Raw genomic sequence first — 27,785 nt, forward strand, 5'->3', positions numbered from 1 at the left:
ATTGTAAAATGTTGAAGGCAAGTACAATTGGGATTGAGGACAGGAGTGATCATTCTGTGATATTATGGCAGTGGACAAAGCTGTATTGTAACTTTTGAATAAATGTTTAATAAAAATAAAGACAAGTACATAGCTAAAAAGAATTGGTCTAAGCACAAAAGGTACACCAGTCATTAAAGACAGTTTCTTTCACCAACAAATCTGATGGTTCAACATTTCATTTCTAAAGGAAAAGAGTACCCCCCCACCAAAAAAAATACAAGTCCCTTCTTAAGGTAACTTTTATTTGTTAATTTGACATGAAAAGGTATGCAGGTTACACTAGAATTTAAAAAACACACCTAACACATTATCATAAGCCTGATTTGTGGTGAAGTTTCTAAGTGAAGCAAAACTAGCAAACAAATTTTATTGAATCCTTCATCCTTCTATTTATGATGCAATTGTTGGATAATGTTCTTTACAAATGTTCCAAGTAAAACTTGTATAACCTGATAGCTAAAATACAAAAGTTTTCAGTACAAAAGGTTTTGTTGAGTGCCCCTTTACTTCCCCTTCAAAAAAAAAAATCTAATAATGTAAAAGGACAAAGAGTAGATGGCTAATCTAACTAACAAACCCCCCACACAGTAGTTTATTATTCTTAAAGGAAGATATTAGAAAAGGACCAGCATAAAAATGAGGGCTGTTTTTGAAAAACAGTACATTATTCAGTGTCAATATTTCACATTTCAAAAAGCTATATATATGGGTTTCACTTACAAAAAGTTCCATCTCTGTGACAAATGAAATTAAGGCCAGACACAGCTTTAAAATTCACAAAAGGAAATACAAAAATATTGTGCTTCCAAGCAGGTTCTCCTCTGCAGGAAGGGATTAACATAACTGAGGATAAACAGATGACGAGTTTACATGATTGCACAGCTTTTGTTGGCTGTTCGTGGATCTCCCTGTTTTAAAGAGAGGAAAGACAGCTTTAATTAAGGTTAAAGTAGGGACATTTTAAGTATCTTTCAATAATTGTAGTTTGATGAACTGTTTGAAACAGTCTGCCTTCTTCACTGAGCTTTTTGTCATGGGAACTGTTTGTGGACAAATTCATGGGCACATGTTTTATCAAGCAGGAAACACTTTGAGCCAGGGGTGGAGAACATGTACTTTCTTCAGATATTGTTCACTCCCATCAGTCCCTGCCAGCATGAACAATGTTCAGGGATGGAAACCTTTGAAGGGCTTGAGCAGGAGTTCATGTGAAAAGGATAACTACCAGTACATTCTAAATTCATGGCTGATGAGCAAGGAAATCTTGCTGAGAGAGGAACCAAAACCACTGCTTTCCACAATATTGGAAAGTCAAGTTTCAAAATGTAATGCTTGGTATAAAAGTGTAGGCTGCACAATGAGTTAAACAGAATATTGCCTGCCACAGCTCTAGGCCATGATTTTGATTTAGTGCAATACAAGCCATGCATGTTTAAAGCTGTGATCAGCAATACAATTTAGTTTCAGCCCTTTTAGCCAGAGTTGGCCCACATGTTCTCTAGCACATCAGTGTCTCTGCAGCCATGAGATTCTCAAATTACCAATGAGAGCCTATGTTAGGGATGGGGAACCCATGGTCCTCCTGTTTGGACTACAACTCCCATCATCCCTGACCATTAAGTCACCCTGGCTGGGGCTGATGAAACTTAGCCCAATAACATCTGGAGGGCTAGGTTCCCCACCTTTGGGCTCTGCTTGGGACTCACATAATGCTTACCGTATTTTTCGCTCTATAACACGCATCTGACCATAACACGCACGTAGTTTTTAGAGAAGGAAAACAAGAAAAAAATATTCTGAACGAAACAGTGGGTGCATGATTTTTATGGTTCATGCTGTGGCCACAGACATGTGATCTGATGGTGAGTTTGGGGTAGCCCAATGCAAAAATCCTGAGGATCCATGTGGATCCGTGCTTTGTAACCACGTTTTAAGTGGGGAGGGAAGGAAAAGCACTCAAGGGACAAGGAGCACGCGTGGAGAAGGAGCTTTTCGGCGAGCTGAGCGGGGAGGAGGGAGGGAAAGAGCACTGTTGCTTTAAAGGTATACTTAAGGTACTTGCCCTGTGCCTGGGTTTTTTTCCATTTAACAGTTTGCAGCCTTTTCCTTCCGCTCCTTGTTTTGAGGCAGAATAGATTTGAGCAAGTGAGGAGGACTTGGATTGCAGGGGATTCACCATTAGCTGTGTAAAAGCGCTCCTCCTTGTAGCCTGAGTGATAAGCAGCCACCAGCAGCAATAGAATGGAGCACAAAAAAGTGGTAGGGGCACTAGGACCCAGACAATGCTCGAATCTATCCTGCCTGAAAACAAGCTGCTCCCTCTCAGCGGGGGGGGGGGGGGGGGGGATTTGCGAAGTTTTCCCCTCTCCCTCATCCCCAGCCTTTTTTTTTTAACTTCCTGGTTTTCACTGCGTGGCTCAGAGCTCGAGGTTGGTTTTATTTTGCTGCTGGTTGCTTAAATTTTATCTTTCCTGCCGTCCCTCTGCAGCCTCATTGCTCTGTTTAGAGAGCGCACGGACCTTTGCTAGCGTCTGTCCCTCCTCCCGTGTAAGCGGCTGCTGCCCGCTTTGCTGCCATGGCTCTCCTTCCCTCCCTCCTCCCCGGCTCCAGGTCGCTTTAAAGCAAGCAAAGCGAGAGCCTCCTAGAGTGTGTAAGCGGCTCCCGCTTTGCTTGACTGACGGCAGCCATGGCTCCGATCCGTGCATTCGCTCCTTAACACGCACAGGCATTTTCCCTTACTTTCTAGGAGCAAAAAAGTGCGTGTTTTGGTGCGAAAACTACGGTACTTCATAGTAGCCACTAAAATTGCTACATATTAAGACCTTTAGATACACAGAAGGTTACTATGGACATAACTTTACTTCACTGTGGGAATATGAAAGAGTTGCAGAATTCTTCCAAATACCGATATTTTGATTTTTAAAAAACAATTACCTGGATTGTTCTCCTGTCAAGGTCACTACGGAAATAGGTTTATTTTCCATATCACTATTTAAGTTGCAGGGAGCGGTTGGCACTGTGGTCTAAACCACTGAGCCTCTTGAGATTGCCAATCAGAAGGTCGGAGGTTCAAAACCACATGACAGCGGTGAGTTCCTGTTGCTCTGTCCCAGCTCCTGCCAACCTAGCAGTTCGAAAGCATACCAGTGCGAGTAAGTTATAAGATACCTGCTGGTGGAATAGATCCTCTTCTTCTACAGCTTCAGCTGGTTCTTCATCTACTTCCTCGACTTCTTCAACTTCAAGTAAAGTTGTCTTGAAGACGGTGCTTCTCTGAGCAACTTCCTGTAACAGATGCAGCTGTTCAGTTATTCAGTGCTTGCAACATTAAGGTAATGTTAAGCTATCTTGCATTTTTTAGTGACCATTTGCTGGATGTTACTATGACTGTTGTGAATCTAGAATCTGACACAGACTGTACTAGTGGCATGTACCAGTACACCATATATCCAAGCAAAAAGTACAGTTCTGTTCCACTTTGGGGGCTATTCTCATTATACAAATTAGTTTGTGATGAGCAGAGGTTAGCCAGGTTTCCAACATTACCTCTCCCTGAGAGTTTTTCAGCACAACTTTCACATCTTTGCCAGTGCCCCAAGAGTTTTGGTTCTTCCAGATGAGGTCAGAAGGAGGACTGGCTGTTACTCCGGCATTAGCAGCCCATATCTGGGAAAGGGAAAGATATGTCAAGGATTAAAATACGTCTTCCAGAAAAGAATTATGCAAGCTCTATCTACAGCAATAGTTCTGGAAGCAAATAAATGGTGGAAGACCTAGACAAAAACATTCAGCTTAAAGGGATTGATCCATAATAACTGCATTTGTAATGAGTTAAATTTTCTTAACTGAACTTTATAAAAAGCGATTTATAGAGCACCATACAAGTTGCACCCTATTTGCAATATCTGTAGATAATGCAGATATCTGCAGGGTGGAGTCATGCCCTTCCAAAACAGACCCAGGACCCACAGCTTTCTGGAGAGTTCTGTAATTGCCATGGATGCAGGTTAGATGGCTCACACCAGAGCTTTCCAAACTTTTCCAGTTAGAGGTGCCTAAGTGCAAAGTAGCATCACTTGCTAAGCAGGAGTTACTGTTTCCCTCAAAATACTGACAAAGGAAAACTGGTGTTGGGGAGGAGTGACAAACCCACCCATCTCCACCTTTTACATTTTGCTTCTAACCAGGCTCAGCACCAGAAAGCCTGGCAGTAGAAGAAACAGCCCAAGTCTGAGAGAAACATACCGAGACTGGCACAGGGAAAAGGTTAAAAGCTCATTCTGTTCCAACCATATAAATATTCCACCACCATATTCCTATTATTCCACCAAAGGGTTTTCAAGAGATGAATTTACTAGGATCACTGTGTGTAAACAATGTTTGCAACTCTTTAGGAAGCCACTGAGAGTCCTTAATAGAAAATGAAATACATACACCTAGATTGGAGCAGTAGCAGCAATTACCAAAGAACCCACGTTAGACCCTAAGCACGTTTCCAACGCTAATCCCAAGTTACATTTTGATATCTCAAAAAGTAGGCTTCACTTACTGTAACAGTCTGGCCTGCCTTCAGCACATATCTTGAGGTATATTTGTAAGTGACAGAAGAGTCTCCTATTTTCCTTATCATCTCCCAACCTCCCATTGGTTGGTCCTAAAGAAAAGCAGGTGTTTTCATGTCAAGCAATTATGTACTTATTTCTGAACATTAAGACTGCAGTCTTATAAACCAGGTTGTTTTTATCCCCACCTGACCCCTTATGAGCAAAGTTTGACACAGACAGGCTGCCCACCTGTCAATCACCTGACATCACCTTTTTTGCCTGCAGGGGTCTTCAGAAATCCATTTGTGATCTTGCACAGCACATTGAAAAGGGCTTTGCCAACTGCTAGTGCCTGGAGGCATCCCTTTCAGTTAGTAAGGTTTTTACCTCCCTCCCCCCCCCCAGATACCGGTATGTCAAATGTAGGACAAATGCACATGGCTTGGGACAAAATGCTCTGGTAGGCATAATTAAGACCGCAGGCTAGAGGTACCCCACTTTGACTATATATGGTTACCTGGGAGGAAGTCCTGCTTAATTCAATGGGGCGTACTTCTGAATATCCATGTATAGGATGTCACTACAGTGCACTTGCAAGTTATATGCATTTAACATGTGCGCATTCAGCTTAATGTGCTTGGCAAAAATATTAATTAAAAATGGGGTGGAAAGAGGGGGGCATCTGGAGGGGGGAGGGCTTTGGCAATCGCACCTGCCATGCCACCCAGTTTGTTTTAACTAGATATGATTTTGGCTTTAGGCACTATCCCTGGAACGTCCAAGTAGCTGCCTTACCATTTAAGTCATTAAATACACTTGAACGTTAAGCCATTCAAAACACGGGGAGGATGGTGAAATAGATATGCCCTCTAACCCTTTCTATCAACTCTATCACTATGCAACCCTTATTGTGTCACCTGGGGCACATCTTGTAAGACCATTTAAGAGTTCTACACTCTTAAACCACTCTCAAGACTTGCAGGACAAGTTATCAGTCACAGGAGAACCTTTGTTTGTTGTTGCTGCTTCTTTCTCCAGTCATCCAGGGAAACGTCATCTACATTTTAACCACCTCATCTGATTATTCAGGTTTCCATACCTGCTCAGAAGTGTTTTTCAAGCGGATAAACTTCCCGTCTACATCTATTTCCTCAATGCAGATATTTCCAGTAGCGGAAGCTGAATGAGAGATGCTAACGCTACTACTGGCCTCAGATTCCTCAACATCAACCCTCTTCCTCTTTCCCCTGGTTGTGCGCACACTGCGGCTGGATGAGGCCCGAGAGACTGTCACACGAGAAGATGGGCTGGGAGTAAGTTTCAATCTGTGGAAGAAGAGAAAAAAGGAAACCAATCAACATACATTTTTCAAGTGTGCTTTCATCTCTCTCCTCCTCAGGCAGCATGGATTAGTAACATGTTTTGTGAACTCTGATAATTACTTTGAGTATATTAATTACCTGCAAGGTTGGATTTCAAGCAAGTATGTGCATTTTGGATTATTTCCCCACCATTTAGAGTGGGTGGGAAGAACCAGGGCTGGGACTAAGGGTTTTCAAGGATAGGGTTGGCCTGGGAATGAGGGATTAAGTTTTCTTTTAAAATTATTATTATACTATTTCAGTTGGGAGTGCCCAGGGTGAAGAGCAACATTTAAATCAACCATTAAAACTTCAAGAGAAAATATTTACCTTGCAAAACACCAAGCATAAGAGGAGTAGCTTGGCTGGATATACCTATAAACCCTAATTTAATTGCCTTCTACTTCATAAGACATTATATACCTGGAGAGATATTAGTGTTCACATTCAGCGACTGGAAAAAAGTTTTACACTTGACTGAGAAGCTCTTTCCATCATTCATCTCTAATTGTCAAAACATTTTGCTCTTCACATGTGGCCAATATCCCTCCCCCTCCTTAGACGTGGACAGTGTGTGACTGGAGTAATTGGGCAGGTAGTTGGAGTGCATAATCTTTAAGATAACTTCTAGTCTCCTGTAAATGACAACTATTTCTTACCTTTCTTCTTCACCTTCCAAGAGCTTTCTGTATGCACTGATCTCCATGTCAAGTGCCAATTTTACATCAAGGAGTTGTTCATAATCACTCAACTGCTGTTGCATTTGGTCTCTTATCTCTGCCATCTCTCTCTCTTTATCAGACAGTGCCCTGCGAAAGTTATCTCTTTCTTTAGCCAGGATATCCTCCAGTTCTTGCATCCTTTCTAGCCATTCTCTAGACTAAAAAATAAAATAAAAAATGCACAGACACCAACTTCAGGAATTTTAATTTCTAAAAGCCAATATTCAAAGACGTAGAATGAATATGAAGAGCTACACAAGTGTTACATTCCTGTTTTTAATACAAATTGCCTGTTGTGCAAGGTATTGTGTCTATTGCTTCATATTTTAAAGTGACAAAGCTGATGTCTATGGTTGTGAATCTGTTTTGAACAAAAGCACAAAAAGAACACACACACGTACAGACACTTCCTATGTTGGGCAAGAATAAATCTGGCAAGTCACTGAACAATTGCAGAACTGGCTCATTACTGGAACACAGACAAGCTGCAGCACTTCTTATATTTTCTCATTTGCTAGCATATTACGCAAAGGGCAAGGGCATGGTTTAAGAAAGGGAATGGCATTAAGATGTAACTGATCATATTCAGTGATGTTGTGCACACTGAACAGAAAATGGAAAGTGAACCAAAATAATCTCAATTTTGCAACCCATATAGCAAGCTTGCATAAATATCTGGGTTTTACTAGTTATAAGAGGGGGCTATGAAGGACCATTTTTATTTTACTAGTTATAAGAAGGGGCTATGGAGGAGCCTGAAGCCCTACCCCAGACACTGCAAATCATGTTTGGACCCCTCTAATCTTCTGAGGTATCACTACATATCACTACTGTTTATCAATTTCACTCTCCTATCCTGACATGGTGACAAAAGTCAACCAGGCTCTGCTGACTAAGATTGACTTTGGGGGCTGCAGCACCAAGTGACAGGCAAAAACAAACAAATCCACCCCTCCCCAGTGCCAAGTTGGAGAGGAACAATAGAGGAGTTTCTGTTTGTTTCTGAAGTGCTATGTTTCAAAGATAGAGCATAAGGTCAGGGAGAAGACCCCACTCATTTGGGCATGCCCTAGTGACAAGTTTTTGGTTGGCCAACAAAGTCACCCAAAATTTGGGTATTCCCTACAAACGTTCCAGCATATCTTCATAAACATAAGGGCCAAAAACACTGTTTATTATTTAAAAATTAGAAATGAAAGTTGAGAATCTTAGGAAACTGAATTCTATGCTCTAGCAGAATTATAGCACAAACACACAATGAATTCCTCTTGTCCAAAAAGAAGCACTTGTTCATTTTTGGAAATCAATACAATGGAGTCAGACTTAACGATAGTAAAAGTTTCATAAATCAAGAGGAGAACAAAAGGTGGAATTGACCCAAAAATGGACAACAAATTGGCCCAGTCTATTTCAAACGCAGGATTTTTTTAAAAAAAGAATAAAAAGATTAAAGTACAACACACACAACAGTAGCCCGGAAAACCACTGAACTACTTGTAATGTAATGCATAAAATATCTGAGAAGTACTTACCTGCTACTAAGGTGATAAAGACAGGATTGTGGAATCCCTTACCTCTTTCTGCAAATTAGCCAGTTGGGAAGAGAGGCTGTCAATGCGCATGCGACTTTCCATGAGTTCTTCTCTGACAGTGTTGGCTGCAGAGCTAGACATTTCAGAAGAGAGTCTGGCGTTCTCAAGCTGCAGGAAAACAAGCAGAACACACTCCACATTTGGTCTGCCAACAAATAGAGAAGCAAGTGCTTGTACTTTAAAATATCTGCAACAACATTAAGTAAGGCGCACATTGCGTGTAATACAGGAAACCTGTCATGCAGGCTTTCCTGAAAATCTGACAGCTAAGAACATATGTAGTATTTCTCCGGGACAACCCCTCCAACCACAAAAAATATTCAGATTCTTTTATCCTTATTTTCCCCTTAGGCCACGTGCCATTTCCTCAACTCTTTTATCAACTAAATATGGAAGCATTTAATAAGCAAAGGAACTAAGATAGCAAATAATGTTCAAAGGAATGCAAAGATTTACTAGAAAAACCATCAAAGTGACCTTCTGAACTTATAGAATGGCTCCTCAATAACTTTCAACAGTGATCCAAAACTGTTCAGAGTCATACAGCTACAAGTGAACTCAATTTAGTTGAAGGTAATGGTGTTGTTGCTTAATGCTTTTAAAAGAAAACAATCCACATCAGCTATACTACAGCTGCAAGTTTTCCAATGCAATGAAGTACAGCTTCACAAGCCAGCACAAAGATTAACAGACAGTATCTTAAGAATGCCTTCTGGGGCTAGCTAAGTTTTAAGGCTACATATGAAGGAAAGAAACACAGTAAGAAGGAAATTCATTTAATGGCCAAATGACTCCGTCTTGGAAAAACAACTATAGTCATACCTCATGTTACATTTGCTTCAGGGTGAGCATTTTCAGGTTGCATCCCGCGGCGACCCGGAAGTACCAGAAAGGGATACTTCCGGGTTTCGCCGCTCGTGCATGCGCAGACGCTCAAAATGACGTCACGTGCATGCGCAGAAGCAGTGAATCGTGACCCACACAGACGCAGGTTGCGTTCTGCTTATGTTGCGAACGGGCCTCCGGAACGGATCCCGTTCGCAACCAGAGGTACCACTGTTATTCACCATGTTAAGACCTTCAGGATCCCCATAGAAGTAAATCTACAAATGCGAGCAGGAGTCTTTAGGGGCATAGCCATGGCCCTTTCAGCTCAACTGCAACTAAGTAGGATGCACAAGACAAGGAAATGGGATAGCCTGGAATGTTGGCCATATATGGACGACTAGCAGTAACACTGGCTGCACTGATTAAATGTTGGGGGCCCGCACTACCTTTTCTTAAGCAAGTGGTTTCCGAACAGCTCATTCTGTACTAGATCAGTCAAGTACAACACAGGGAAGCCTGCAGCCCCAGGTTGACTATAAGAAAACACCCGGCTCTTCAAACATTCCAATTGTCTACAGTAACTCATCTTTAACATTAGCAAAGCTTTTCTGAAATGTTAACATGCACCCTTCTTGACTTGAATATATATTCCACTTTGCTTCTTTGCCCAGATTAAAAAAAAATCTGTTGATTTATTCGCTACAGCTACACTAGTTCAAAATAAGTTTTGTTTTTAAAAGGAGCATTCATGTTAAAGGAAATTTCTATTTTGAATGCTGGTGTTTAACCCATTACTACCTATCAATCTCTAGAAGAAATGAAATTTAAGCTAACATCCAGAAACAGTTTCTATTTCAATTACTCAGACAAAGTTTTTGTAACACAACTATCAGGATTTTATTATATGCAAGAGTAAATATTAATACTTTGGCATGGTATGTCTCTTCAAGCTCCTCCTTATACATTTTCACTTGCACATCATGCTGCTCTCTCATTTCTTGAAGCGCCTGAGCAAGTTTGTGCTCATAATCTATCCGACGCCCGGAGTCCACCTCAACAAGACGGGTCTCATGCTTTCTTCTTGTCTCATTGATTTCCTAAGGAGGAATAACATTACTTTTCAATAACACAATTTCACTAAGCAAAGAAAAGCAAGGATGGCATATTAAATAAAGTATGACCCCATTGGCTTTCCAGCTATATTGCAATTGCTTTGTGTACTGATAAGAAGGAAAGTCTCGCTTAAATAGGTTTCTTGGGGCTCAGCTTTTAAGATAAATACTCCAAATATATTTTTTGGATATGCCACTTTTACGAGGATGCCCCCCTCCCCAATCTTCTTACTAAATGTGCTCCAATATATTACTGTTATGAGATTGGGGATTAGAATGGGTATCCTCTTGGGATAGCTTCCAGTCTTAGGGTTCTTTATTTGTAAGACTGGATCTGAGAATATTGCTAAAAAGGTCAAACCAGTTCTTCTGTTAAGTAAACAGTCCTGGCCATGTCTCTTAAGTACCCCCTTTTGCCATGTAAGCTAGGGCAATGGGCTGGCACAGGAAATAGCTGGAGATGCTTCAGGTAGAGAAAAAGGAGGGCATATCTCCTCCTTCACTTATTGGAAGCAATGCTGAGAAACCCACAGTCTTGGAGAGTCTGAAGTAAAGATGGAGAAATGTATTTGGTTTGCTTTTATAAGCAACTGACCTTATACTCACTTCCCATACTAATACATGGATCAAAACACAATAATCCTTCGGACAGCATGCTTTCCCAAATGTTACGATAGTTCTCCACTCAAAACTTTTACCAAAATGTATAAAACATGTATTTTAGGATAAATCACCTTTAGAAATACATACATTGAGACACAGCACACATCCATATTTAAGTTCAAAAACACCAATTTGTGTTGTGGTTTTTAAAATCGAAGTTTAGTGCTGTAACAGGACAGACTTTGGAAGACACACATGTGCAAAATTGACACAGATCAGAAATAGACTGATCCATCTATCACTACTTGGAGGCAGACACAGAGACCTGATTTGAAGCCAGGGTGCACACTAGCTTGTCACTGCATAACATTACCTTAGAACCTGAACTATATTACCTCTTCATAAATATTTTTTCGGAACTCCAGATCTTCAATCAAACTTTGACAGCGATTTTCAAGATCCACTTTCAGTAAAGTTTCATCCACGAGCTGCTTCTTAGCAGCAGCTAAAGCGGCTTCAAGCTTAAAAGAAATAATTACAAATTAGCAAAAACACAATTCCAGCATAAAATATCACATAAAAATATCACAAGTAAAAATTAAGTGCCATCTGGCAAAGTTTTCATAAAGCTGGCCAATTATAGAATAAAGCACATTTGATGCACTGAAGTTAAGTTCACTCTTTATTAAGTACTGCTCATTTACTGATCCACAATGTCTCACATACTGTTGTTTGGTTTATCATCATGGGAACAAGCAACAGCAAGTCTTGGGGCTTACACACTGCACCCCTTTGCACCTGGCATAAAGAGCTGGGAGGTTTTTGCTTCAGTTCCAAACTAACATTAGATAAGTATTATATGTGAACCCAGACAAGCCACAGTTAGTCTTAGCCAGTGTGAAAAATGCATATATAAACTAGGCACCAAATAGCTCCCCTTAAATCAAGGTTACACTCACCAAAATGGAATGTCTAGTTGCCATTTTGGGGCAAGACAGCTCTATAGCCTTATTGTTCAAATGGAGTGACTGTGATTATCAGTTAAACATATGGCTAGTTCAGATGACGACTCTGGGCTAGGTCAAGAGCATTGAGAACTTAAAGAAGACTGTTGATTCAGCAACAGTCCACATATATACTGGCCTATTCCAACCTCTTTTTCTTAATGGTGATTGTTCCTGCTCAGGGTGCACAGAAAACGTAATCTGGTTCCAGAAATTCATTCTGATTGTGCAGATAATATATATCTAATTCAATTCTACAAGATGGGGTCTTAATGTGTGAAAACAGTCCATTCAATGATCCCCAGATGGTGGATATGCCAGGTGTTATGCTGGCGCCCAGGAATCTTCACGTGGTCGCAAGTGGTCAAAAGCCAGCTGCAAAATGCGCCTGGCACCTGGCTAATGTCAAATACTGGTCTTAGCAATGATTGGCCAAAACAAGTAAATTTCAACCCATAGTTTAGGAAAACGGATCTTCAAATAAAAATAGTTAGGATTAACTAATTTACACTCTGACCACAATGCTAAACTGTAGTTGATTTAAATCAAAAGTTAAAGGTTTTGATTGCCTCCTGGCTGCACCAAAACAGCTGAGGTGCGAGTGCATAAGATCTAGGCTACTGTACATTACAGTAACCATTATCATTACATCCAAACTAGGCTATTATGAGAAACTAAGTTGCTTCCTATGGTGTCACAGTGCACAAGTGCAATAGACTTCAGGTTGAACAGACTTCACCTTCCTCCCCGCCCCCCCCCCCCATTGTAGCCTCCTGTTTGCCCCAAAATCTGCGCTGGTGTGCAGATCCCACCCTGTAATTTCTCAACACACTCACCAGTTTTGTTTTAATTAAAATAGTGAGCATTATTAACTACTCAACGAGCTGTAGCCACATTTGTAAGATGCTGTTGCTGCTTATTCCAAGCTGGCCAGAAGCACATTGTGTAGTAACTTATATATTTACCTGAGCAATCTGATCTTTTAAATCTTCAAGGTCCACCTCCAGGCTTTTCTTATCACCAAGTGCTGTGGCAAGTGCAGCTTCTTTAGCATTCAGAGCAGCTTCAAACTCTCGAAGCTTAAGCATTGCTCCATTTAGATCAGATTCTTTTTTTGCATAGCTAAAAACAACAATAATAAAAAACAGAAAAACGTAGTTCAATAAGTTGCCTCAAATATTTTCTTCAATGCAAGATGAAACTTAAAAAGAGCTGTATGACTATAGTTGGATTCCACTGGGATGTGGGGAATGGAAAATCTTCTAAAAGACTGAAACTCTGGTGAGATGTAATTTACTTCATCCTTACAGTTCTTAATATATAAGCCATGTGAAGAGAAAAGCCTTATTCTGTGTAATCATTTCTAGTGAAGAACTAGTACAGTGGTACCTCGGGTTACAGACGCTTCAGGCTACAGACTTCGCTAACCCAGAAATAGTACCTCGGGTTAAGAACTTTGCTTCAGGATGAGAACAGAAATTGCACAGCGACGGTGCGGCAGCAGCGGGAGGCCCCATTAGCTAAAGTGGTGCTTCAGGTTAAGAACAGTTTCAGGTTAAGATCGGACCTCCAGAATGAATTGAGTTCTTAACCCGAGGTACCACTGTAACACTAAACTAATATTTTATCATAGTACATAGCTAGATTTTCATAAGCGATAAAGATTTTGCTGGCTATATATAAACCAATCAACAACAGTTAGCTATTTTTGCAACGCAAGCACTTTATACCAAAAGAGTGAAGAATAAGATTGCAGATATGCTAAGATTAAGTATAGCCTCTATTTTATAGAGAAAAACCAAAGTGCAATATTAACTTGCTGAATGACTGTAGAACCTGAAATTCAAGTTATTCAGCACACTCAACTGCTTTTAGCACCATCATAAAATTGTTATTGTGCAGCTGGGATACTAGCACTGTAAAAAGTAAAAGCCCAAAGCATATCTACAAAAAACTTTGAATTTGGTACAATCCAAATTATGTACCAAGGAAAACAGTTCTGTGACCTGAATAAAATACATAAGCAGAACAAATGTGTACAATCTACTGTGCTTTTCCTAGTCATGGGGAAAAGGCAAGCAGCTACTCAAGTTACTAAAACTCCACTCACAGCCACTGGAATAAATTTAATGGGTCTACGCTGAGTAAAACTTGGTTGGATATGACCTATAATTTTCTCTCTCCTTGCTGCACATTCTTTGGTCCTACACAATCACAACATCTATAGAGCTCTTAGGTAGAAAACTTAGATGAAGAGTGATTTGATTTGAGGTCCTTCAGGCCCCAGAATGGAAGCTACTCCAACAGTACGTAAGTTGGTGGGCAGGCCTGCAGCAGAGACCAAAAAAACCACAATTCTTCCCAATGCAAACACTGAGGTGGGCCTTCATAAATTTCATAGGAAGCCAGCTTATGAAATCCTCATCTTAATGAGAACATACTAGAGAGTTTCTATATGTAACAAGTACTTTTCCAAGCATTTGCTTATTTGCTGTGTTGTACAACTGTGGTTTTTATGTATTTGTTTATTTATAAACTACTTCACAGCTAAAGCTATCAAAGCTGTGTGATTTTATAATGCAGTTCCTTATTGTGGGGTGCCATACCCCATAACTGGAATATCCATTATTCTCAATACTGTCACCAAGATGAGTCCGGGCTACAGAGAAGAAACAGAAATTCCATTCTCAGCAAGGAAGGTGATTTGATTAGTCTGACCCGGAAGAGATAACAAGAGGTGGAAAATACTAAGAACGCACACATTTATTCATTTTTACCAGGAGCCTGGTTTACCTCTTGGACAAAACTGAGTTTCTTTTCTTTTACTTACTATTACCCTTCTGGGTTTCCAGAATACTGAGCAAGATGGTCTGGCTTAGTAAAGGGCAGTTTCTGAGTCTCCTAGGTAAAAATGCAAGTAGTCTCAAACCCTTTACAACACTATTTGCAAAACATGAGTTTCAGGGCCACTACAATTTCACCACAGCTAGGGCTTGCAATTCAATGGGCTAGACTGAATGTAAAGGAAGCAGGCAGCTGCTGGCCAAACAAACCAGTAGGGATGCTAGGTTCACATATGCCACTGAGCCACTGTTCCGTACTAGGAAACCTCCAGTCTGGAGCCTAATTAGGGTTAGGTCTGCCAGGCCTCCCCATTGGGCCCATGACATGATTTGGCTTGAACTATGCCCACCTGTTATCACCTGGCATCAGGCACAGCACAGGTAATCCTGTAGGGCAAATTAATCACCAAGCATCAGGAGTGCACTCAAAGGGCACTCTTGAGTCCGCCTTTGCTGCTGGTGGTATACTTCTCTGCTTTTTAAATTTGGCACCCAATTCAAAAAAACAGTAAATTACTGTAATGTAGATGGTGATTTGTTCTCTCTTTCCTGGGAACCCAAGTTTGTTCCCCGCCCCTACCCCATATATGCTTTTAAAAAGTGAAAAGGCAATAAAAAAAACAGTGAAAAGTATCTTAGTTTTAGGATTTCAAGCACAGCCTTTAAAAACGTATAGTGCCTAATTATTACAGGCTGTAATATTCAGCACCAATGACCTTAAAAGAATAATATTTACTAGCTTTTTCTCTCTGCATTATTATTGTCCTTAGTTATCAATGGCTTTTTACACCATCAGCTCAAGATGATGTACAATAAAACCAGCAAAAACACAGTTAGAACACACAAAAACAGCAGATGTATTTAAATCAAAACAATACAAAATAGACACTCATGGCAGAGACCCAGTCACCCAGCTGGTAAATTCTCTGTTTATAGAAAGCTCAGATAGTGTATACCTATCTTATCTTGAAAAGAATGCCACTCTACATGCATGTCCTATTTGGGAGTGGGGGTGAGGTATGCCAAGGAGTATCTGAGACATATTAAATTCATGAAAGTTCAAAAACTCCTGATTTGAGTACTGTGTTACACCAAACACGTGGGGCCGGCACATGACAAATTGGACAGTTTTCAGTAAATACTTGAAGTGACCCAGCTGCCTTACTTTGCCGTAACCATATGGCACATTTGGCAAATCACTGAAAAGCTTACAATGATAGTAGTTGTATGCTGAATCAGAGTAAATGACAGACAAGAGCTTCATCTACCTATAGTCTGATTTCACAAGCGCAAGGATTCAAACACTGAAAATAATCATTGTGCCAACAGTACAACGGCCATGTGCAAAAGGGATGATTTGGATAATAGACTGAATTGCAACTGAGGGAGAAACATTCATTTAAATCAGATTATAATAACTCTCCTATTGAGGTCCAAACTTTAACACAGCAATATGGACTTGGGACAGCTGTTTCAACTATGTTTACCCTCTGAACACTTGCCCTGTGCACCAGCTGAACTATACTTAACACTTGCTGAATCAATCAAGTCATTGTCTTAATAACAGGCCCATAGGGATGTAGATTTTCAATGCAATTTCATAAATACGCCTTTTTTAAAAATGGAAGCAGGAAAGTAAGAATGAAAAAAACGTTATTTCCTTAAAAGAAATCTTCTGTTCCTGGAACTGGATGATAGTAACAGAAAAAAAAATTGTACAAGATTCTGTTCCTCTTAGCTGCTGGCAATCTTACTATGCAAGCTACCGTATTTTTCACCCTATAGGACGCACCGGCCCATAGGACGCACCTAGGTTTTTTTTTGGGGGGGGGGGATCAAGGAAAAATTTTTTATTCCCCCCCCCCCAGGTTTGCGCAGCCATCCCCAAGCTAGAAGAGGGAGATGGAGCGCTCCGTCTCCCTCTTCTGCCTTCAGGGACAGCCTCTCTAGCCTCCGTGGGGCAGCGGCTTGCCCCGCTGTCCCCCAAATTTGTGGGGCTGGCGGGGGGGGGGGAGCAAGCTTGCTTCTCCCCCCTCCCCAGCCTCCAGACCAGGTCAGGGAATAGCGGGGTGGCGGCGCTCCGCCTCCCCGCTATCCTGCGAGCTTGTGGGGCTGGCGGGGGTGGGGAGAAGCAAGCTTGCTTCTCCCCCCCCCCGCCAGCCTCCAGACCAGGTCGAGGAATAGCCGGGTGGCGGCACTGCGCCTCCCCGCTGTCCCCCGAGCTTTTGGGCTGCAGGCTGCTGCCCGCAAGCCTTGCGAGCCCGCAGGACCTCCCGCCGGGCTTGCAAGACTTGCAGATAGCTTCCTGAAGCCTGGAGAGCGAGAGGGGTCGGTGCGCACCGACCCCACTCGCTCTCCAGGCTTCAGCGAAAGCCTGCATTCGCCCCATAGGACGCACACATATTTCCCCTTCATTTCTGGAGGGGAAAAAGTGCGTCCTATAGGGCAAAAAATACGGTAAATGATTGACAGCTTATAGATACTGTACAACCTTTCACATCTGCAGCTGTGTGCTTAAGAGTTTCTCTTGTGGCAATCCTCAACCTAGTAGTTCCAAAATATAGTCTATACACTTATTCACCACAGAACTTTCAAACACTACGGTATTGATTAATGTGAAATTGGCACTACATGCAGTATATTCTTTTTAAATTGTGTTCTAGTTTATTTAACTGTTTTAAAACTTACTTTTCATAACATTTAAATAATATGAGGAAAATTAAGACACAAAGTCTGAAGATTACAGAAGCCCCTGTTACTAGTTTTCCACAATAATATTTAAATGGCAAAAGTACCATGCTTTACAATTTACTCTTAGGCAAGATTTCACAATCTTGCAAGCAATTTGAAACGGATGTATTTGGTTTCAGGTAATGCCACCCAATACAGATTTTACAAGCATTAAGTATTATACCACAGAACTTCACATATCCATTTCACTTTTCCAACCCTGTCAAACTTATTTTGACCATATTCAAAATCATGCAGTAGCAGCACAAGGAATGAAGCCAAGTTGAGGTACAATTAACAAGCAGCTAGGTTTCTGTTTCCTACAGTAGAATGCACAAGGGTAATAGGCAATACACTTACCAAGGACACAAATCCATCCCTATTTACTGCTATATGTATGCAGGCAACTCCCATTTACATGTGATCTATTTGTATGTGACTGCACATATGCGTGGTGCCAGGTATCCAGAAATAGCGAGCACACTCCTGGCTTGCAAGGAAACTCACCCCAGAGGATCTCATCGTGAACTGGAGGGGCAGCGGGGCTTTGTTGAACTGTTCAGCCTCACTGCCTAACAACTGACGTGCAGGCTGGGTTCGAAATTAGAAGGGTGCCAGGCACATTTCTCGCCTAAAGGTTCTCCATTTGCGAGCACCTCAAAAAAGTCTGGGTGCCATTTTTTGCACCTGGCTTACACTAAAGGATTACTGAACTATATGTGCTTTGAAGCCTTGAAGTATACAATAAGGATCATAGAATCATAGAGCTGGAAGAGACCACAAGGGCCATCGAGTCCAACCCCCTGCCAAGCAGAAAACACCATCAGAGCAGGATAGACAATATGTTAAGGAGTTTAACAATAAAGAGTAGTGTGTTTTGAAAACTGAAGCATGATACCAATATTTTTAGTATAAACACCAAATTAAACAAGTATTAACAATTTCTGCTAAAAATGTGATATTAACAATGTGTCACTTATGTGAATTGCGTATTAGTTCATGCTTATCAAAATAATAAATAGAAAGTGTGGCCGACCCCCCTCCCCCAAAATGGCCCATAGACATTCTGTTTTGGCATCTACAATCCAGGTCCCAGGAACCATTTGGCTCTTAGCTTTTCTATCCCAGATTCTAACACTGTGTGCCGGGTAGCGCAGCAGCAGCCGCATCCCAGTGCATCAGCTGAGCAAGCCCTGCTGCCCCTCCAGCTCACGCTGAGATCTTCTTTGGGTTCTGGGGACACATCTGATGCTAGGAAGTGAGGCTGAGCAGCTCAATAAAGCCCCACTGCCCCTCCAGCTTGCGAGGAGATCCTTCCCAGAGCCCGAAGAGGTCCTCTTTGGGATCTCAGGTGGGTTTTCTCACGAGCCACTATGGTTCTCCAGGGTGCTCACCTGTATACAGTAATATCTCTTACAAGGGTCTTTCTCACTGGGTTGTTACTCATTTTAACAGCAGAAGTTAAGTAGTTCACCCAGAAATGAGTGCTTATACAAGATTGTTCTTAACATTAATGAAGAAAGCAGCTCTCCATAATATTGGTTTTTCCCTTCTTAGCTTCCAGAAAGCCAACCTGCTACTTAAAGTTGAATACAACCTTAAGAAATGTGTCAAAACACACTACCCACAATTAGGAATCACAGATTTCTGCATTTTATCTGGCTAATATAATATAATATAATATAAGCTAATATAAGAAGTAACAAAGGAACCAGTGATTAAGTATTATACTTACGTGTAAGTGCACATTTCACAGCTCAAACAGGAGTTACCACAGATGTACTTTAATCCAAGCCCTACTTCTAAATCACATAAAATTTGCTTCTAACTCAAAACCTTTGCAAAAAAATAAATAAAGTTTCAACTCGTTTTTGAGGTAGGAATACAATAACTCAACCACCATCTGATTAATTAGAACATGACATCTAAATACCCCACAGGGGCTTGGAACTAGATAAACGGCTTTGCTTTTGCCAATCATGTGCAAATCAGGCCTTAAGATGAGAAGCAGGGCCTTAGGATTTAAAACAAATAGATGAGAATCAAATTACTGGCACTTTAAGATATCCCTCCCACCCCCAGTTTCCAACCTTGTTTTCATTAATATGGAAAAGCCTGTTTATTAAAGGTTTAAGGGGGTAGTCCGCACAGAAATTCCTGTCCCTTCAAAAGATGTACATTTACTTTGATCTCAAAGTATCCCATTCACCATAATTACTCTAGCAATTTGCAAATCCAGCTTTTCAGTGGTAAGCTGGAGTTCCCAGAGAAATAGAATCCATATCAAGAGTTACACTATTCAGTCACTAGGCAGAAAACCACATATTTCTACTATAAGATGCTTCAGAGCTAATTATGGCAAGCGAACATGTGCACAGCACTAGTTTATTTTCCAGGTATTTAAAAAAAGAATAAATGTAATTTAGAAAGCGTACAACTTGAACAGAAGCAACAAGAAAAGGGGCAATAGTTAAGCACAATATTTCTCAACTTCATTGTGCTACAGATTTAACAAAGCTACTCTTTTTGGAATTGACTGACAAATGATGAAGTGCCTGGAGACACACAGTCAGGTCATGTATCCACAGCACTGACCAGAGGAGAAATGGCTGCTGGAGGAGCACAGAGAGAAGAGATGTCATGACGCATCTGTAGCAGTGAAACCAGATGCCTTCATCTGCCCCAGCTGCAATAAAACATGTCTCTCCTGTATTGATCTCTATAGCCATAGCAGACGCTGTAACTCTCCAATGTGCACCCCAAAGGTGCACTCTTCCACTGTATCTAAAGACAGAAGGAATGAATGAGTTCATCCTCCTGCAATCATTTCTGGACCCATGCACTGCTTTTTCAAGTAATGATTTTTAGGGCAAAATGCAGCAGAGGCATCTGCTAACTTAAGAAAAGAGGCCTTTTTTGCTGATAACCTCTTCATCCCTCCTCTACATGCCACTTACCACAGGAGGGTCCCCCAAAACCATCTAGAACATTATTGGAGAGAATGCAGTGGACTGAGAAGTAATAAAAAATCTCTTTAATTAGCAGACACTTCTGCTGGATTAAAAGCCATTTCACATGCATAATTCCCACACTTAATTTCACCCTTACAATTTAGCCCAGCTATACAAAACCCTAGAAGTTACTGCTACATAGAAACCTAATTATAAAAAGAGCAAGGCAACAGAAACTCAGTAAAGATGGCCTCAAGAGTTAAGAACCACCACCAAGACACAAGCAATGGTCTTCACAAAAGCAGAACACCGTAACTCCAACCTAATATTGTGGATTCTCCTATTCTACTGCCAACAAATGAAAACATAATTTTATCTCAACCACTCTATAGTCAATTTGAAAGTGCCCAGCAAAAAATTAACGAGTGTGTGTACAGATAGATGGTTCTACAAATTTATCCTTCATGACTCCATTACCACCACATATGGAATGATGGATGTGCAACGTATCTCCTAACACAAAAAGATACATACCTGGCTCTACAGGAATGATAGCACCACCTTCTTTTCCTCACTGCAAGACAAAGTCCCTAAGCTGCAGCAGCTAGACACATTATTCTTCTTCTCAAATATTTATATATACTAATGCACCTCACAAAACCAGAAGACTGTTATCTGAGACTATTACTAATGTTTAGAAGTAGCTTTTCCCAAGCTTTAAAACTTGCCCACCACAAATTATACCACAGCAAATGTTGGTGAGAAGGCACAATTAGTAAAACAGAGCTTTGAATATGGTGACAACAAAGCTTTGAACTCTAATTTATAGCATTAAAAAACCAGTTAGCAGTTCAAACGTGCAAGTTGAATCAAGGAAAGCATGCAAGCAGATGCAAAGGACGCCATAAGCATAACAGCAAAATGAACATAACTTTCTTCTTGAAGAAGCTTTTAGATCATGGATCAAAGGCAGTCAGCAGGTAAAATGCAACCACTGCAGCAATTTTATCCAATTTAAATATGTGGACAGGGATGATCCAATAGACATTGCATACATGGTACTTTCAAAAAGCTTTTACTATCGGGTCCCTTACCAAAGTCATCTTAACACATGGGATAAGAGGACAGACCCTCTTATGGATCAGTAACTGGTTAAAGAACAAGAAGCAGAGTGTAGGCTTTAATGGACAGGATGTAAGAAGTGGGTCCCTCAAGGATCTGTATTGGAACCAGTACAGTCATGCCTCGGGTTACAGCCCCTTCAGGTTGCGTTTTTTTGGGTTATGGACCGCTGAAACCCGGAAGTACCAGAACGCGTTACTTCCGGGTTTCGGCAGTTGCGCATGCGCAGAAGCGCTGAATCGCGAGCCACATGTGCGCAGACACGGGTTGCGAATGTGCATCCCGCACGGATCACATTTGCAACCCGAGTGTCCACTATATATATATATATATATATATATATATATATATATATATATATATAATGCAGTTGGGGTGAGCAGTGAATTGACCAGGTTTTCCGATGATACCAAATTATTCAGAGCATTAAAAACAGAAAGAGACCGCAAGGAGTTCCAATCATCATCTGAGGCGCTTCTTTGCTCCCTCCACAAGACACCTGGAGAGTGGCAACGTGATAAAGGGCCTTTTCTGCAGTGGCTCCCTGTTTGCAGGATGATCTCCACAGGGAGGCTCCCCTGGCACCAGAGTTTGAAATTAGAAGGGTGTCAGGAGCATTTTGCACCTAAAGATTCTCCATTTGCGAGCACCTCAAAAAGTCTGGATGCCATTCCCCCCCCCGGCTGTCACGCAAGGATTACTGAAATGTATGGAGCCTTGAAGTGTACGTTAAGGATAGACAATATGTTAACGAGTTTCACAATAAAGAGTAGTGTGTTTTGAAAACTGAAGCATGGTACCAATTTTTTTATTGTAAACACCATATTAAACATGTATCAACAATTTCTGCTAAAAATGTGGTATTAACAATGTGTCACTTATGTGAATTGCATATTAGTTCATGCTTATCAAAATAATAAATAAAAATTGTTGCCGACCCCCCCCCCGCCCCTAGACATTCTGTTTTGGTGCCCACAAGCCAGATCCCAGAAGCCATTTGGCTCCTAGCTTTTCTATCCCAGTTTCTAACATTGCCTAGTGCCTTCATTACATATCGTTAGGCACCAGGCAAAAACATTCTACTTCTCCTAGGCCACTGGAGAGGCACATTTGCAGTACATTCTTTTCCTCAAAGAATTCTGGAACTGTAGTTTACTGCCCCCTCAGAGTTGTAATTCCAGGAGTACTGCCATAAGAATACAGAAGTTGGCCAACTTTGATGATGAAGTGAGCAAAAGATGATTACTTTGCATAGTTTTTCACTGTGAAATATACTACAAAAATTGCAACACCTGAACCATTTTTTCAAGGTATCCAAAATTGTCCTAAATGAATTTTAAAAAGCTTTTAGAACATATAATTAAATACATCTTACCCAATTTCACTTACACGATTGCAGCTGTACACTGCCAACAAACAAACAAAGAAACGCAGAGCTGGGGAGGGGGATCAGAGAAGAGAACAGGGAAAATGGCAGGCAACAAGACTTCTAGTGTCTTTCTGCTACCCCTCCACTATGCCCATTCTGTTTCAGAATAAGACTGGGGGACAGAGGTCTACGGGGAGAAAAGTCTTCTCACCCCAAGTGTATGGCCACACACCAGATTTGAAAATGCTTTAAAAAACAAGAAATAGCTTGTGAATGCTTCCTAAGCAAGTGAATGCTTCCTAAGAAACCGATTTTGAATGCCATTAACAAAAAATAAAAAGGCAAAGCAACAGCAAACTGACAGCACACAACTGTTAAAGGAAAACTTCGATGGCACCCCTGAAAGCATTCCTCTGCAGAGCTCTGGAGGTGTATGAATCAAGCTTATCAGTGCAAGCAAGCACCTGCTCATTCCAAAGAAGTGAAGCCAGCCGGCAAAAGGAACAAACCCAATACCAGAAAGCTTACAAAATGAAAAGGTTCCATGGAGTTATGAACCAAATTATTAACTGAGCACTGGAGAAAAGGAGCAATCTGCCTTCTTCCAAAGTTACACACATTTCTTTAGGTAGGCAGCTCTGCAAAGCTCAAAAACGTAACATGAACATAAATAGGAGTGATTTCAATTCTCACATGCATTGTTAATGCTTGAACAGGAATGCTCTTACCAAAATAGGGAAAAATTCGTATTAAACGCTTCTCTTTCAAGTAAGTACCTATGTTGTTGCAATATATCTTGTGGGGTTTTTTTCTAAAATCAACAAAAGCAAACAGAAAAACTTCCCCTTCTATTTTAGCTCTAAGGGGGACTACCACTTTAGATAAGCTATTTAAAAAGTTAGCCAAATTGTGTAAGTTGACAACTTTGTAGATAAGTATCACATGTTAATAATAATAATAATAATAATAATAATAATAATAATATCTGAACATATGAAATGATGATGAAAACATGGCCCACCCCAGTGTCATACACCTCATCTTGTCAGTTAGGCCGGAAACTGCTCTTAAGAAGAAACCTCCCAGCCCTCTTTTTCATTCATTCAAATATTACCACACTAGCTATAGCACATGGCAGCAGCTAGAGGAGTCAGACTAATATGCTCACTACTCGAGAAATGAATGGGAGGAAAGAGGAGGAGACAATAACACGCTCTCAAACCATGCCTGATTCTCATCTCTCAATGGAGTAAAATGTGGATTTTGAATCTGTTGTTAGCTCAAGTTTTGCCTTGTTTTAAAGTGAAAACATGCTCTTACTTTACTGCTCACCTTTACAAATAGAGCATAGAGACCATGCATGGACAGAAATACAAATAAATTAACAGAAGGAACCAGAAAGGAGGAACCGAACATCATGCGCACCTCTATAAAACAGCATGAAAAGTGTTGCCGAGGGGGAAACATGAATAAAGTTCTCTCACACCAAAATCTCTACGTAGATAGCATGATTCTAACTACTGACATGGTATCTCCCCAAACATGAAAGTGAGGGGAAGTTATCAAACCCTCTTATGAAACGAGCTTCATGGAGGAGTTCCATGCTGACCTATATTAACTGCTTTGGGGACTCGCAAATCTAAGGTGGCCACCCCAAGCAGGAGTAGAGAAGGCAAGAGGAAGTATGGTGTGGAGATTCCAAGGGACAGGGTGGGGTTGGAGGCAGGAAATGGAAGAGGGTCTATGACGTCAACATGCAAGCAGCGGAGTAAGACCCAGACCCTGGTCTCCCCAGCAGGCAGTCCGCTTCAGTCATGTGGTGCAATGTGAGAAGGGAGCCTCTTGGGGACCAAGAGAGGCCACATGCTCCTGGCCTGATGACCCCATCAAGGGTGCCAGCCAGTGTTAGAAAGTGGGATATGAAAACTAGGACCTAAACGGCACCTTAAAACGAGGCTACAGGCGCAACAACGGAATGTCTGGGCACATGCTTTCTATAACAGGAATACAGTGCTGAAAATGAATGAACGGCAGCTAAAATATTATGTTCATTTTTCACCTGGTTTAGCCCACCCCCCCTAATATCCTTAAGAGGGTCTCTTCTCCGGTCTTTGGAAGTGGGGAGGCAGGAAAAGCTCCTCTTTTCCTTCCACTCTGCAGTTTTAATCGGAAATCTAAGGCGCAGTGCTATGCCCAGAGCTCAGAAACAGCACGCAAAACGCGCCCAGAACAATGGGAGTTTGAAACACCGAGTGCCAAATGGAGTGACATATTGGGGGGGGGGGAGCCCCGCCTCACACAATCACATGATGTTGTGCACGCGCAACATTTGAATGCCCATCAGCTTTGGGCGAGGGGGGGGAACCCTCTCACATATTTTATTGGGGGGGGGCCTAGCCCTAGGAATTGGCTTCTATGAACTCTTATTGAAGCCAAGATAGGACGAGAGATCGAGGGGGCCTCCGTCTCCTCCTCGGCCACTTACTTGCCCAGGAGCTGGTCGTGCTCGTTGCGGATCTTGCCCAGCTCGATCTGCAGTTTGGCCCTTTCCCGGGCCGTGTCGTCCAAGGCTCTCCGGGCATCGGCGAGCTCGGCTTCGTAGAGGGACTTGAGGCCGGTGAGCTCCCGGCCGCGCACCTCCTCTCGCTCGGTGACCTGGAGGTGGAGCGCGCTGTTCTCGATCTCCAAGCTGCGCACCTTGTCGATGTAGACGGCCAGGCGGTCGTTGAGCTCCCGCAGCTCTTCCTTCTCTTGCAGGCGGCTGATGCGCGTGGGGCTCAGAGGGGTGCTCGCCGCGCTGCCCCGCGAGCGCTGCCCCGACGGCGTCGAGGCCATGGCCGCCGCCACCGCCGCCGCCGCCATGGCGCGCAAAAAACGCGCGGGGAGAGGGGGAGGCAGGAAGGAAAAAAAGAGCCCGAAGGGGGTTCAAAAGCGGAGAACTCGGCAATGCAAAGGTTAAAAAAAAAAAAGCAAATTGCCAAACGAGCAGCGAGAGGGAAAAGTGAGGCGCGAAAGGAAACGAACCGAGGATGCAAATGAATGAACAAAAAAATAATAACCCGCGAGGGTGAGGAAGCGAGCGAGCGGGAAAAAAGGGAGAAGAGGGGGGGGGAGAGGAGGAGCGAAAAGAAACGAAGGCGGCTCTGCAGGTGCTTCGCTGAGGCGAAATGGATGGTCCAAGCAAATAAAGAAAGGGAGCGAGGAGAAGCGGCTCCTGCTCAGCTGGGACCCGGCGCTGCTGCAAGGAGCGGAGCCGCCCGCCCGACCAGCCTCGCGTATCCCGCCTCCGGCCGCTCCTCCCCGGGCAGAACACACAAAACAGGCGGGCTCTGCTCCGAACCAATATGGCCGTCGCGCGCTCGAGCGCCGGCCCTCCCTCTCTTCCCTTCCTCCTCCTCCGCTCGCCTATGCCCCCACCGCACGTGACCCGCGCTCAACCAATAGGGCGCCGAGCGGGGCTCTTCGCCTAGGTCTAGACGCTAAATTCAAAACCCTCAACTGCCGGCGAGGCAGCGGCGCGCGCGCGCGCTCTCTCTCTCTCTCTCTCACACGCACACACACACACAAACACGCCCACCCACGGCTGAAACCCCCAAGTGCGCGTGCGCGGTTAGGCCGCCGACGTTCCTTTCTTCTCTCCCTCGCTCTCCGCCATCTCTTGTGGAGGCGGAGGAAAGGAGCGGGCGGACGGGCTGCTTGTTTATCGGGCCCTGGAGCGCTTGGAAGGAGCCGCTGTGTTGTTTTTCTTTCCCCTCGCACACGCACTTGTCCTTCCCGGCTATATGTGAGGGCTGGCGGCGTGAAACTTCCCCTGGCCGCTGTTAAGCATCCTCTTCCGTTGGGTCTGTTTGAACGCGCGGACCGTTGGCTTTCGGCGGGAAAACTCTGAGGGGAACCGAAGGGGCTGCGATGGCCGGCTCGGGGTGGCGTCCAAGATGCGGGCATGGGAAGGCCAAGGTTGTCAAACAGGCGGGCTCAGCCCTGCCCTTGAGGAGACAAGTGAGCGCTTCAGGCGCCCCGTCGAAAGGGTCTCGTCCCGTTTTGATGGATACAATAATGGAATACTGAATGGTTTAGTTTTTGTAAAATAGGCTGGGATTTATGATATGCAAAATGAATTATGGAAAGAGAAGAAGGGAAGTCAATGATTTTAAGGATGTTTAAATGAGTATTTTAAATGGCAAAACTGGAAATTTGTGTTTGTGTGTACAGTATGTACGTGTGTGTGTGTATACACACACACACATTATATATATATATATATATACACACACACACACACACACACAAAAAAGGTCTTGTCCTTTTCTGCCAGGGATGTTCTTCCGCAGGCACCCGAGAAGTGGAATGAAGAAATATTCCCGGCAACAAGGGCATTGGCAGGATTATTGTAATAACCAGCAGTTTGATAAGAGTAAATAGTTAAAGTCAATGAATAAAAGAAGTTAATTTAGAATAGGCGGGAAATGATAAAATAAATTAAGGAACGGCACAAAGAGGAGGAAGGAAGTCAGGTTTCGAAATGTTAAAATGACAGTAAAACTATTGAAATAACTGAAAATCATAAATATAAAAAACAATGATAAAGTAACTTGGCCGCACACCTCTCCATTGACAGGGATGCCTTTTGCTGCTCTCTGTCTTGTTAGTTCTTACGTTTGTACACTTCCCTTCAGCTGAACCTCACAGGGCAGTTCACAACATAAAGAAAATGAAAACATATTTGACTGCCGCAGTGCTAACTGGCCTTTAAATCTGCGCTCCAAGGTTTGAGGAGGAAAAGGGGAGCCTTCTAAAAAAAAGGCCTGCCTTTTCTCCGCAAATAAATTCAGATTACATGTATTCAGATTTAGGAAATCATGTGAAGGGAGTGCCTCCCCGCCTGTCCTACCTTGCCAGGAAAGTGGGAGCAAGTGGCCATTTCGTTACAGCCTGCCAGGTCCTCTGCCCCCCATAAATATA

The 27,785-nt window shown here is 42.4% G+C and overlaps 1 protein-coding gene across 2 annotated transcripts; it reads right to left on the reverse strand.

Moving 5' to 3' along the window:
• Positions 1–267: 267 nt before the first annotated feature.
• LMNB1 (lamin B1) lies at positions 268–27,785 on the reverse strand. 2 transcript variants are annotated; one of them, XM_079995584.1, is made up of 11 exons: positions 27,715–27,785; positions 12,774–12,930; positions 11,200–11,325; positions 10,016–10,186; positions 8,244–8,369; positions 6,607–6,827; positions 5,686–5,911; positions 4,592–4,696; positions 3,589–3,708; positions 3,211–3,327; positions 268–950 (listed from the first exon to the last, which is right to left on the reverse strand). In XM_079995584.1, exons 2-11 carry the CDS (start codon positions 12,894–12,896, stop codon positions 909–911), a joined length of 1,377 nt encoding a protein of 458 aa, XP_079851710.1. In that variant the 5' UTR covers positions 12,897–12,930; positions 27,715–27,785; the 3' UTR covers positions 268–908. The 2 variants fall into 2 exon arrangements, with proteins under 2 accessions (XP_079851710.1, XP_079851709.1); XM_079995583.1 differs by lacking the exon at positions 27,715–27,785 and adding an exon at positions 25,309–25,727.

Source organism: Podarcis cretensis, assembly GCF_951804945.1.
Source record: "Podarcis cretensis genome assembly, chromosome: 11".
NCBI lineage: Eukaryota > Metazoa > Chordata > Lepidosauria > Squamata > Lacertidae > Podarcis > Podarcis cretensis.

What these genes read in the sequence shown, in the direction of transcription:
- LMNB1 (XM_079995583.1), bottom strand. Translation starts at nt 25,685, where the DNA reads ATGGCGGCGGCGGCGGTGGCGGCGGCCATGGCCTCGACGCCGTCGGGG. An exon ending in TAAAAGATCAGATTGCTCAG is followed by an intron (nt 11,326 to 12,773) that starts GTAAATATATAA and finishes ATTTCTTTTAAG; the next exon opens with CTTGAAGCCGCTTTAGCTGC. An exon ending in AGGATCTATTCCACCAGCAG is followed by an intron (nt 951 to 3,210) that starts GTATCTTATAAC and finishes TCTTTAAAACAG; the next exon opens with GGAGATCCACGAACAGCCAA.